This window comes from Pongo pygmaeus, chromosome 4 (genome assembly GCF_028885625.2).
Source record: "Pongo pygmaeus isolate AG05252 chromosome 4, NHGRI_mPonPyg2-v2.0_pri, whole genome shotgun sequence".
NCBI lineage: Eukaryota > Metazoa > Chordata > Mammalia > Primates > Hominidae > Pongo > Pongo pygmaeus.
This window is the reverse complement of record NC_072377.2, coordinates 94633842-94646933: the sequence shown is the minus strand read 5'-3', so window position 1 is coordinate 94646933 and position 13092 is coordinate 94633842. Positions and strand designations below refer to the sequence as shown.

Below are 13092 nucleotides of genomic sequence, written 5' to 3'. Positions count from 1 at the left end.
AGAGATCTGAATAGAGTGAAGAAACAAGTGAGTACCTAATAAGAATAGGGGTCCTCTTGTTTCTTTCTAACTCTCCCCACTCACGACCCAGTTCATGTCTTAGGGTTGCCTTCTCCTTCACAGTAGCCACTGGCCACATGTGGCTATTGACCAATTGAAATGTAGTTAGTGTAGCTAGTCTGTAAGTGTAAAATGCACACTAAAATTTGAAGACAAGATATGAAAAATGTAAACTATTTCCTCAATAATTTTATGTTGATTGTATATTGAAAAAATATTTCGGATACATTGGGTTAAATAAAATATATTAAAATCAAGTGACCTGCTTCTTTATACTTTTAAAAAACGTAGGCTGCTAGGAAACTTAAATTTACATATGAGGCACACATTATATCCCTATTGCGCAGAGATGCCTCAGAGGAAGCTGATCTATGCTTAGCTCCAGGGATGGACCAGATTGAGTAGCAGTGTAAACTTCTGACCCTTGCATGAAATAGACACAAGACTTTAAGCACATCCAAAACTCCTCATCTTATCCCCTACACCAGCTCTTCCTATAGTCATCCATATCTCAATGAGCAGCAAATTCATGCTTCCCATAGCTCCATCATTTATTACTGTAATAACTCCTAACTGGTCTATTTCTGTCCTTGCCCACTTACAATCTATTCTCTATACTATGGTCAGAGTTGTTCCTTCTAAAACGTGAGTCAGATCATTCACTTTTCTACTCCTCCCCTTCAAAGGCTCTCTAATTCCCTCAGGGCCCAAATTCATTACAATGCTAACGGGCTTATGCAGGCAAGTGTTCACACAGCAGACCTGACTGCTATCCTTAAAGGCTTGTTCACAGGTCGGCTCTCCGCTGGTGTCTGAGAACTTGGATTTCAGGAGAGTTCCCACCATTCTGGAACTATTAAGCGGCTCCCCGTGCCTAAACTGCGTAATAATTGTGGCTTATGCTGAACATTCATTTCTTTCTGAGAGTCTAGAATTTTGGTGTGTGCCAGGCAGAGAGGGTGCCTGCATGATCAGACCCCAGTTAAAATCCTGGGCACTGAGTCCCTAGTATGCTTCCCTGGTTGGCAACATTTTATACATGTTGTGACAACTCAATGCTGGGGAATTAAGTGTGTCCTGTGTCAATGGATGGGGGTGGGAGGGGGAATCTTAGAAGCTTGCCCTGGCTTCCTCTGGACTTCACACCCCATGAGCTTTTTCCCTTCAATGATTTTATTTTGTATTCTTTGCTGTAATAAATCATAGCCATGGGTATGACTAAATGTTAGGCCCTGTGAGTCCTCTTAGTGACTCATCGAAACTGTGGGTGGTCATGGGGATCCCTGACACAGAGCCCTGGCCCTGCACCTGTTGAACCTCATCCCCTATCACATGCAGACATCAGCCACAGTGGCCTCCTTGTTGCTCCAGATGGGCAGGGCTACACTGCAGGGCCTTTGCTCTTGCTGATGGGTCCTTCTGCTTTAAATGTTCCTACCCCAGATATTACATAGCTCACACCCTCATCCCCCACCAGTCTTTGTCATTCTGTCATTTCCTCCAAACAGCCCTTACTGATCATCCTATTTTAGATTTCCCCACATACAACCTCCACTCCCTCCCTTGCATTCTCCATCTGCCCTCCTTGCCTAACGTTTCTTCATAGTACACTCATCACCATCAGATATGGCACATATTTTCTTATGTCTGTGTTTACTGTCTTTCTCCCCTTGCCCTCTCTAGAATTTAAGGACCATGAAAATAAAGAATTTTACCGTTTTATTTTCTAACATGACTGTAGCATCTGAAACAGTATCTGGTACCTAACAGGCGTTTGTTAAATAACTGCTGCATGAATTAATGAATGAATGAGTGAGTGGGCTTGTTACCCAGTTCTGGACAATGAGACATAAGCCATTTTCTACAGTCTTTTGGGAAATGTCTTCTTTACTTTGAGAATCTCATAAAATATCTCTCTCTGCCCCAAATGAACATAAACAGAACATAGTAACCTTAACAATAACATCAGCTTTCAAACAACCAAACGAAAGTCAATTTTGTGATGGCAAAGTAGAGAGATAGAAACAATCTAAGCCAAAATGACATGGTAGAGTATCCAACTAACCCTGAAGCTCACCTTCTCTGAGGACATGCTCTTGGTGTGCAGGCAAATTTGGGTTAAGTTTTCCTCATATGAAAAATATTTCAGAGAAAGATACATGATGGCTGCAGCTATAACTCGAATTAAGAAGTAAGAATTCACTTTGCCAAAAGGATTAAATGATGCAAATAATAGATGTCCTTTTGCTTGCTGATAAAGAAATATGAAATCTGGGCACGGAAGTAACTTAGGATTTGCATGGTTCTCTTTCCTCAGGAAAAGACATCTACATGTCCAACATACATATAATTACAACCCTCTCTCTCTCCTCCCCACTCCCCCCACCCCACCTCTCATTCTCTTCCCCTCTCCACAGAAGTAACAAAGCATAATAGGACAGTAATATATTTGTATGTGATGTGTATATCACACAGTATATATTGTATTTAGCATCTATTTCATCCTTTCTCTCTGGTAACAGCTAACAGCAGAGCCAAACTTCTAGACCAAGATCAACTTGTAACATTTCAAAGTCAATCCTATAAAAGGAATCTGAAAATAACAAAATGATTAGGACAAGTTGACTCAGAGTCCAGTGTGTAAGACTGTAAATTGCAAAATGTCAGTAGAATTCACCCTAGAATGCACATAAAAGGGAGGCAGGGGAAAGGGAAGGGAGAGAGGCTGATGATGCTCAAACTATGACTTGCTGAGTGCTAATAATAGCTAATACACAAATACAATAAATAAAACATTTTGCATTGCAAGTGTGGGGTCTTCAGTATCATTACCTGAGCAAATGCGACAATTCCATAGGCATCATCATTAGACAGAATGGTTATTGTTACAGAATCATTAATGCCAATCTCTGCTCCTCCTTTGGGATTTTTAAGTTGAACTTTGAAGGATTCTTCTTTTTCTGGAACTGTATCATCAAGGATATTTACTGCTATTGTAGCTTCTCTGTCACCAGGTTCAAATACCAGTTCACCTGAACTACCATAAGAAGCATATACAAAATAAGTCAACTATAACAAATTTAAGATATATACATAGTAGACTACTCATTACATTAATTGATATTAAAGGTTTGGAAAAATCACAACATTTCATAACTAAAATTTTAATCCAAAATATTCATGTAATACTGATTAACTTGGTAGAATAGATATTAGAAATATGGATAATAACCAAATTTCAGGCTGATAAATAGCTCTTATATTTTGTATATTTTTCAGTCACTAAATAAAGACTTGGAAATGAGCTGTCATACAAAATTACAGTGAGCATAAAGATACTTAGCATAAAATGTTGAACCTACCTAGGAATAAAGTCAGAATGGCTGGAAATGTAGGCTAGCTCATATATATGTGAATGAGCTCCCACTAGAGCTATTAAATTCTTGCTTGAATTAAGGGACTTTACTGTAACAGAAGCTACATCATAAGCAGAAGATACTTCCAGAACAAAAGAGAACTGATTAAGCTCCGAATTCCAGCAGTAAAGAGCAGACATATCTTGGCCAATAAGAAGTATGTGGGCTGCAGGAAGGAAAGAAAAAACAACTTGAGTGAGATGTAAACTGTCACCTCCCACACTCCCTGCATCGGTTCCAAAGCAAAATCTTCCAAAATCTCAAAGTTCCATTGTGATTTCTGAGGTAACTAAATATACTTCAATTTCTGAAATAACTGGATGTAAATAATAATTTTTTAAGTGCTTTAGAATGATCAAGCCAGCTTGATGAGGTATCCATACCCATTTAATAAAAAAGAAATTACTGGCTGCTAAAACCAAAACTAATTTTAAACTCTTTTATATTCATCTTAATATTTATTAGATAGCATAGCAGGATATTTTAAAAAGTGAAACATACTTATAATCCCATCATGAAATGTTTCATTTTCCTTTCTAGTTACCATTCATATGAATTCATAATTGACACAGTTATAAACAGTATACATACAAAAAACTCTTAATTAACAATATTACACCATGTCTATACTACTACAGTTTTCTATGTTTCTACATAGTTTTCAAGTCTATAATTTCAGTGCATAGATAATATATATGGTTGATCAAAATATATTTAATAATTTCCCTACATTTGATATTTGTTATTGTATATTTAATTATTAAATATTAAGCAGAGACAGAATTCTTCATGTTAATTATCTTCACTTGATAAATTCTTCAAGTTAATTAATTAGGCCAAAGGATATGAACAAATTTATGACTCTTAAAGTAAATTCTTCCAATGTTTTTGAAATGTTATCAGGAAACCATATTTTTGATAGTTCAAAGCAAGGCTGGGTGCAGTGGCTCACACCTGTAATCCTAGCACTTTGGGAGGCCAAAGCAGGAAGATTGCTTAAGCCCAGGAGTTTGAGACCCAGCAACACAGTGGGAGCCTGTCTCTACAAAAAACAAAAATTAGCCAGGCATGGTGGCAAGCACCTGTGGTCCCAGCTGCCTGGGAAGCTGGGGTGGCAGGATCGTTTGAGCCCAGGAGGTCAAGGTTGCAATGAACCATGATCATGCTACTGCACTCTACCCTAGGCAACAGAGTTACATCTTGTCCATATATATATATATCAGTTAATAGGGTTGCTTCTAAAAAAGAAGTAAAAAATAGCCAAAGGACATATTTATATCTACACAAGTTAAGAAGGAAGGGGGCTTACTATGTTATATACAATACTGAATAATTTCCAGACTTAAATAAAACTGGGAGAAAAAATGAGAAATCATAGAAAAACATGCACAAATTCCAGTATTTAGATAAACACATTGGAACATAAAGATATCAAATGAGGCTGGGCACAGTGGCTCACGCCTGTAATCCCAGCACTTTGGGAGGCGGAGACAGGCGGATCACGAGGTCAGGAGATCAAGACCATCCTAGCTAACACGGTGAAACCCTGTTTCTACTAAAAGCACAAAAAATTAGCCGGGCATGGTGGTGGGCACCTGTAGTCCCAGCTACTTGGGAGGCTGAGGCAGGAGAATGGCGTGAACCCAGGGGGCGAAGCTTGCAGTGAGCCGAGATTGTGCCACTGCTCTCCAGCCTGGGTGACACATTAAGACTCCGTCTCAAAAAAAAAAAAAGATATCAAATGAGATTGGTTAGATATTAAAATAGCACCAAGAATAAGAACGTATGAGCCTCTTCTACAATTTTAGCCCACAGGTTACAATGGGAAGCCCCATATCCTTACTCTTACATATCAAGAACCACTGCTCGTGCTTATTTATAGTGATGGACTTAAGTACTATCACACTTTAGCAAACGTTGCATAAAAAGTTAAGGCAGTCAAAAAAAAAGTTTATCAATAAACTTGCATTTTAAATGGCCATATATTTTTCATAAAGTTTTATAAAACTGGAGACACTGAGTAAAAAAATTAATTCAGGGGCATCTCAACATCTCTGAAGTTTAAAATGAGCTGATTCAATAGTCTCAACCAAGATAATCTCTGCCTGTAGTAAAATGACCTTCTGTACTTACGGACTTCCAATGTATATCAGCAAACAAAGACCCTCCTCTAAACTCTATAATCAGTAGTGCTTACTACTACTATAATCAGTAATGCATGTGAATGGCAAACTTAAACATATTCCAACCAAACTCATTTTCTCTGCCCCTAAGAGCCTGGTCCTCTCCCAAGCAATCACCACCACAATAGTTACAGTACTACCATTCACCCACCAGTTGCAGAAATTAGGGCTCATCTTTGACATCCTCTTTCTTGTTTCCCTCCGTTATCTAATCTATCACCAACCTCCATGGTTTTACTTGTGAGACATCATCTGAATCAAACTACTTCTCTAACCGGCGTCACCTACCACTTTCCAAGCTTCATCATTCAACATCTCTAAAGAATGCGCCTCCAGCTCCTTCTCAGACTTCTTCTCTTCTAACATTTAAGTTTTTCCTCCATGGCAGCCACACATGCATGCACACCCGTGTGCACACACACACATGCTCTCTCTCTTTCTCTCTGCCCATCTCTCTATCTCCACCTCCCCACCACCTCCTCAAGAAAGGCATCCCAATACTCTTAGGATAAAGACCATAATCCTTTAAGTCCCTATCTGATTACATCTTCAGTTAAACCCAGTATCACTGTTCCCTTACTGTCTGCATTTGGGTCACATTGGTCCCTTTCTAGTTCCCTAAAAGCACATGCTCACAACCATCACCTGACCTCTCTTTGCCTAGAGCCTGATCCATCATCACCTCTGCCTCTTCAACTCCTACTCAACATATAATTCTCAATTAAATGATTCTTCCTTAAGTAAGTTTTCTGGGCATATCTTAGACCAGGGCAAGTCCTCTCATTTTGTAGTATGAAAGTATTCTATTGTTTCATAGCAGTTATCCATTTATAACTAGAAACTTATATGTATGATTATACATAATATCTCTCTTCCCTGCTACATGTAAAACTTCTTCAGCAGAGGGTTTATATGTAGTTTTGCTTACCCTTGTTTCCCCAGGGTCTACCAATGTGCTTGGCACATAATTGCACTTAAAAATATCTATTAACTACTAAAGGAGAAAAGGGTGAAAGGGAAGATAAATTTATATGTCCTCATAGTCTTTGTCATATTCATTCTTCTTCTTCCATTTAAAGAATTCAGTCACCACCCAATAATCTCTGTCAAGTCATTAACCAGAATAAATATGTGATCCTCATAGTTATAGCTCCAATCTAATACTTTTAATAAAATATTTGACACATTCAAAATAAGAAAGCCCTTGAACATTATTTAATGCATAATTTCCGCTTTCAGGAGATCTATAACAAGCCATTCTAAATAATTACCTACAATCTTTTCATACTTCTACAGCCTCAAGTCACAGAAACAAAAGAAATAAAGAGACCTCACAATGGGTCCTTTAACAAGCCTCTGGCAGAATTTTTTGCAAATTCTTTTAGAAAGTATGCCTATTATATATTTTTTAAATCTTTAAAGAGAATTCTATAACTTTAATTAATGGCCCTTCAGGCAGCACTCATCATCCTTAAAAACATTCATTAGGCAACTATTTTGAATAATAATAAGTGACTCAAGGAGACATAGTTAGTCCACTTGAATACTTGATGAATAAGAAAAGCAAATTTAATAAAGGCAAAAAATTAAAGGACAAGTAGACAAAAATGAAACAAATATATGATGAAAGATACATAATTTACTCAACAAATCACTTGTTGAATGAATGATATATACATACACAACTCAAGTTGTATATCTTAGGATAATAACAGATTTATGACTAGTCAAAGCGTTGACAATGTAAAGAGAAGTTATTTAAGGAAAGAATGAGCAGAACAGAGACAGGCAGAGGACTCTGATGGCAAAGTAAAGATAGTGTGGAGGCCAGGAAGTGATGTAATAGCCCAGGTAGGAGGTGGCTGGGGACTGGCAGAATGTGGTATGGGCATTCCACAGGGATGAGGAAGAAGGAGTAGAAAACATGGAAACAAAGTACAATGTGAGAAGCAATCTATAAAAAGTGAGAGGTAAATAGAATGACATCAGCAAGATGGTGGAATAGGAATTCTCTGGCTCTACTGTTTTCTACAGAAATCCAATTTGCAACTATTCAGAGACAAGAATGCCTTGATGAATATCCCAGAACATGGGAGTAAGGCTGAAACAACCCCTTGGACCACAGACAAAGAACAGCTACACTTGAAGTGTAAGAGGAACAGTTTCTCTTTGACTATGTTGCCCCTCCCCCAAGCCAGCACAGTCCGGCACACAAGAGATTCCCCAGGAACTGTGGGTTTTTACAGAGAGAAGAGAAAGTTGAGTTGGAGGCAGACATTCAGCTTCCCCAACATTCTGGGCCCATTCACAGGTAACACTCCCTTGTCTTGCCCCACTGGAAACACTAGCTATCAACAGGGCTAGACCACCTGAGGTCACTTAGAAACAATGAACAGGGGTAGGGCTCACAGTGACGGACAAGCAGATCTTGGTGGTGGCTCTGCCTGTGGCCAGTGGAGGCACACCACCAGAAAGGATACCCAACAGTGTTGCTCTGCATGAGGCACAGTTGACAGGCCTCCCAGGCTCAAATCCCTGGCCAGCTTCCACACCCAGCCTTTGTGCTCTCCTTAAAACTTCCCCAGGCCAGGAGATAGCGGCATGTTGATAATTATCTGCTGAGTGAACATCTAGCTCCACCCAAGCCTAGTGATTGAGCTGCAACCCAACCAAGCTCTAGAGTATTCTTTAGTCCTTTCTCAGGCTAGAAGGCAGGGGTACATTTGTGATCATTCACAGAGGGAGCATCTGACCCCAACTAGATGCAGCTACAGAGCTGTGACCTAGCCAAGCCCTGGTGATCTCCTTCACAGCCACTTCCAGGCCAAGAAGCAAGGGCAGGTCAGCATTATCCACAAGGGGACCCTCTGACCCTTCCCAGACCCACTAACTATCCAAAGAGAGCATCTGACCCTACTCAGACCCAGCTGCAGAGCTATGACTTAGCCAAGCCCCAGCACTTTCCTTAACTTCGCTCCAAGCTAGAAGTTAAAAGCAGGTCAGCAATCATCTGAATCTAGTCCTGCCCAGACTCCGCTAGTGAGCATCAATCCAACCAAATCCTGGGGCTCTCCTTAAGCCCTTGCCAGGCCAGGAGTCATGTGCATGTATGTGAATGTCTTCTGAGGGCAGCATCTGACTCTGCGCAACTCCAGCAGCTAAACAGCTACTGAACCAAACCTCAGTGCTCTGCTTAAGGATACCCTAGTATGGGAGGCAAGCCCATGTCCATGCATATCTATGCGGCATAGCCTGCAGTCCTGCCTACCCTGAGTAGTTAAGTAGCAATCTAGACACCTCACCCAGCCTCCCAGCCAAGTAGGTGGCCCTGCGCAGATATAGATCCCAAACCACAGTACTAGCCAGCTAGAGAAGACAATCTACAACACTGTCTGATCAGAGGCAATTACTAAGCCTAGGCAACAGCTCTGACTTACTGAAGACCCCAACCAGAGATCTCACTGGATCTCAGAGCACAGACAGCACTTCCATTTGATCCCAGGTCACAGGTAACAGCCCAGCCCAAATACAAAACATGATAACAAAGTCAAGTTCTATCACCACCACAGAACACTAGAAAAGCCTGAAAAGGGTGGCTGTTTCCTCGCATGTGCAGATGCCAACATAAGGATTTTTTTAAAATCAGGGAAATATGACCAAAAGAAACTAATAAAGTTCCAATAATGGATCTTGAAGAAATGGAGATCTATAAAATGAATGACAAAAATTCAGAATAATTCTCTTGAAGTTCAGGGAACTATAAGAAAATACAGAGCAAAAAGTAAATGCAATTTGGAAAACAATTCATTAACAAAATAAGAAATTTGACAAAGAAATAAAAAACAGAACTGCTAGAGATAAGTAATACAATGACTATTCTAAAAATTCAGTAGAAAATTTCAACGGCAGACTTGATCAAGCAGAAGAAAGAAAATTAGTGAATTAAAAGATAGGATACTTAAAGTTATCCAGTCAAAGAAGCAAAAATAAAAAAGAATGAAAAAGAATAGAGAAGGCCTATAGGAATTATGTCACACAATCAAGAGAACTAAGCTGTACATAACAGGAGTTCCCAAAGAAGAGAAAGAAAAAATACCAAGAATCATTATTTTTAAAAATAATGGTTGAAAAATGCCTAAATCTGGGGAAAGACAACACTATCTAAAAATTGGAAGCTCAAAGTTCTCCAATCAAATTCAACTCAATGAAGAGTTTACCCAAACAAACATCAAATACAAAGAAAGAATACTGAAAGCAGCAAGAGATAGAGAATATAGTCGCATTCAAAGGAGCCTCAATATGGCTAATTAGCAGATTTCTCAGCAGAAACCCTGCAGACCCTGAGAGAGTAGAATAATAAACTCAAAGTAATGAAGGAGGGGAAAAAAACTTCCACCAAGAATACTTTACTCAGGAAAGCTGTCCTTCAGAAACAAGAGAGAATTAAATTTTTCCCAGACAAAGGCTAAGAGAGTTTGTTACCACTCGGCCTGCTCTATAGAATTGCTAAAGGGAGTTATTTAAGCTTAAATGAAAGTCTGACAATTAATAACACAAAACATGAGAAAATAAAAAAAAAACTGAATGGTATAAGTAATACAGTCATGTTCAGGATATTCTAATAATGTAAGGTGATTATATAAAGCAAATTTATCTCTACTCTGAGACAAAACTATTAAAAATAACTGTAGTTATAATAAATTGTTAAGAAATACAAATTACAAAAAAAATTCTGAGATCAAAATCATAAAAGTTTTAGGGGAGAGAACATAAAAATATAGTTTTTGTTTGCTATGAAGTTAATTTTTTATCAACTTAAAATAGCTGTTTTTGAGTACAAGATGTTTTATGTAAGCCTCATGGTAACCACAAAGCAGAAAACTACAGTGGAAGCAAAAACTATAAAAAGGAAGGATTCAAAGCAGACCACCATAGGAAACCATCAAGCCACAAAGGAAAACAGCAAGAGAAGAAGAAAGAAACAAAAGATTTACAAAACAAACAGAAAACAAATAATGAAAGGGCAGTAGCAAGTCTGTTCCTATTAATAATTACCCTGAATGAAATTGATTAAATTCATCAAAAGACACAGAATGGCTGAATGTATTTAAAAAAAAAAAAGATCCAATCATATGCTGCCTACAAGAGAATATTTACCAATAACGACACATATAAAGTGAAAATGAAGGAATGGAAAAAGGCATTCCTTGCAAATGTAAGTCAAAACAGAAGGGTAGCTATACTTATATCAGGTAAAATAGATTTTAAGTAAAAAACTATAAAAAGGGACAAAGAAGACCATTATATAATAACAAAAGGGTAAATTCATCAAGAAGACATAGCAATTATAAATACATATACACCCAACATTGGAGCACCTAAATAATAAAGCAATTATTAAATGATCTGAAGGGAGATATAGGCTGCAATACAATAATAGTAGGGGACCCCATTATCCCACTTTCAACAATAAACTGACTATCTAGACGGCATATCAATAAGAAAACGCTGGACTTAAATTACATTGTAGACCAAATAGACCTAACAGACATATACAAAATCTTCTATCCAACAGCAATAGAATATACTTTCTTTTCAAGCAAACAGCACATTCTTCAGGATAGACTGTATGTTAGGCCACAAAACAAGTCTTAACAAATTTAAGAGCACTGAAAGCATAGCAAGTTTGTTTTCTGATCATAAGGGCATTAATCTACAAATCAATAATAGAAGAAATCTTGGGAAATTCACAAATATGCAGAAATTAAATATACTCTAAACAGCAAGTGACTTGCAGAAGAAATAAAAAGATACCTTATGACAAAAATAAAAATAATATACTAAAATGTATGGTATGCAGCAAAAACAGTCCAAAAAGGAAAATTTACAGCAATAAACACCTGTATTGAAAAAGAAATAAAATATCAAATAAATGGTCTAATATTACAACTAAAGGAAACAGAAAAAGAACAAACTAAGCCCAAAGTTAACAGAAGGAAGCAAATAACAAAGAGCAAAAATAAATAAAAGAAAGACTAGAAAAACAATAGAAAAAATAAATAAAACTAAGAATTGGTTTTTTTTAAAGAAAAAGTTGACAAACCCTTAGCTACATCAACTAAGAAAAAAAGTGCAGATTCAAACAAAATCAGAAATAAAAGTGGAGACATTACAACAGATACCACAGAAATACAGAAATACAAAGGATCAAGAGAAACTACCACAGTTATGTGCCAAAAACTGGATAACCTTGAAAAAATGAATAAATGTCTAGACACATAGCACCTACTAAGACTGAATCATGAAAAGATAGAAAACCTAAGCAGATCAATAATGAGTAAGGAAATTAAATCAGTCATAAAAAGACTCATATCAAAGGAAGTCCCAGAACCCAATGCCCTCATGGCTGAATTCTACCAAACATTTAAAGAGCAAATACCAATCCTTCTTAAATTACTCCAAAAAATTGAAGAACAGAGGATAGTTCCAAACTCACTTTACAAGGCCAGCATTATCCTGATATAAAGGTCAAAGACACTATAAGAAAAAAAGAAATTACAGGCCAATATCTCTGATGAACAAAGATGCAAAAATCCCTAGTAAGACAATAGCAAATTGAATTCAACAATGCAATAAAAGAATCATTCACCATGATCAAGTGGGATTTATTCTTGGAATTTATGGATGGTTCAATATATGCAGATCAATAAATGTGATTCACCACACTAAGAAAATAAAGAATAAAAACCAAATAATCATCTAAATCGATGCAAAATAAGTATTTGAAAAAAACAACATCCTTTCATGATAAAAGCTCTCCAAATAATAGGTATAGAGGAAATGTACTTCAACACAATAAAAGTCACACCTAACAAACAAGTAACCAACATTACACTCAATGGCGAAAAGTTGAAAAAGGTTTTCTCCAAGATCCTGGCCAAGACAAAGATGCCCACTATTGTCACTTCTTTTCAACATAGTTCTGAAAGTTCCAGCCAAAGCAATTAAGCGAGAGAAAGAAATAAGACATACCTAAATAGGAATGGAAGAAATTAAATTGTCTCTGTTTGCTGACAACATGTTTTATATATTGACAACCCTAAAGTTTGCATTAAAACAAACTCTTAGAACTGATAACTGAAGTCAGTAAAGTCGCAGGATACAAAATCAACATACAAAAATCTGTAGCATTTCTATACACTAATAACTAGCTATCCAAAAAAGTTAAGAAAACAAGCCTATTTACAACAGCAATAAAAAATAAGATAAAATATTTTGGAGTAAATTTAACTATGACAACAAAAGACTCATATACTGAAAACTGTACAACACTGATGAAAGAAATAGAAAAAAACACAAATAAATAAAAAGATATCCCACATTCATGAATTGAAGGAATTAATATTGTTAAAATGTCCATGCTACCCAAAGTG

General features: G+C 37.2%; 1 protein-coding gene across 6 annotated transcripts in view; it reads right to left on the bottom strand.

The window, feature by feature from the left end:
• The window catches only part of ADGRV1 (adhesion G protein-coupled receptor V1), a 593238-nt gene that overhangs the window by 394643 nt on the left and 185503 nt on the right, over positions 1 to 13092 (bottom strand). For 4 of the 6 annotated variants that reach the window (XM_063664978.1, XM_063664981.1, XM_063664979.1 and 1 more), the window contains exons 51-53: positions 3423 to 3642; positions 2893 to 3097; positions 2138 to 2155 (exon numbers count right to left, since the gene is read on the bottom strand). In XM_063664978.1, coding sequence (XP_063521048.1) covers positions 2138 to 2155; positions 2893 to 3097; positions 3423 to 3642 — 443 coding nt within the window. The remainder of the gene's footprint in view (positions 1 to 2137; positions 2156 to 2892; positions 3098 to 3422; positions 3643 to 13092) is intronic. The other 2 variants (XM_054488480.2, XM_063664980.1) reach the window with 1 other exon arrangement.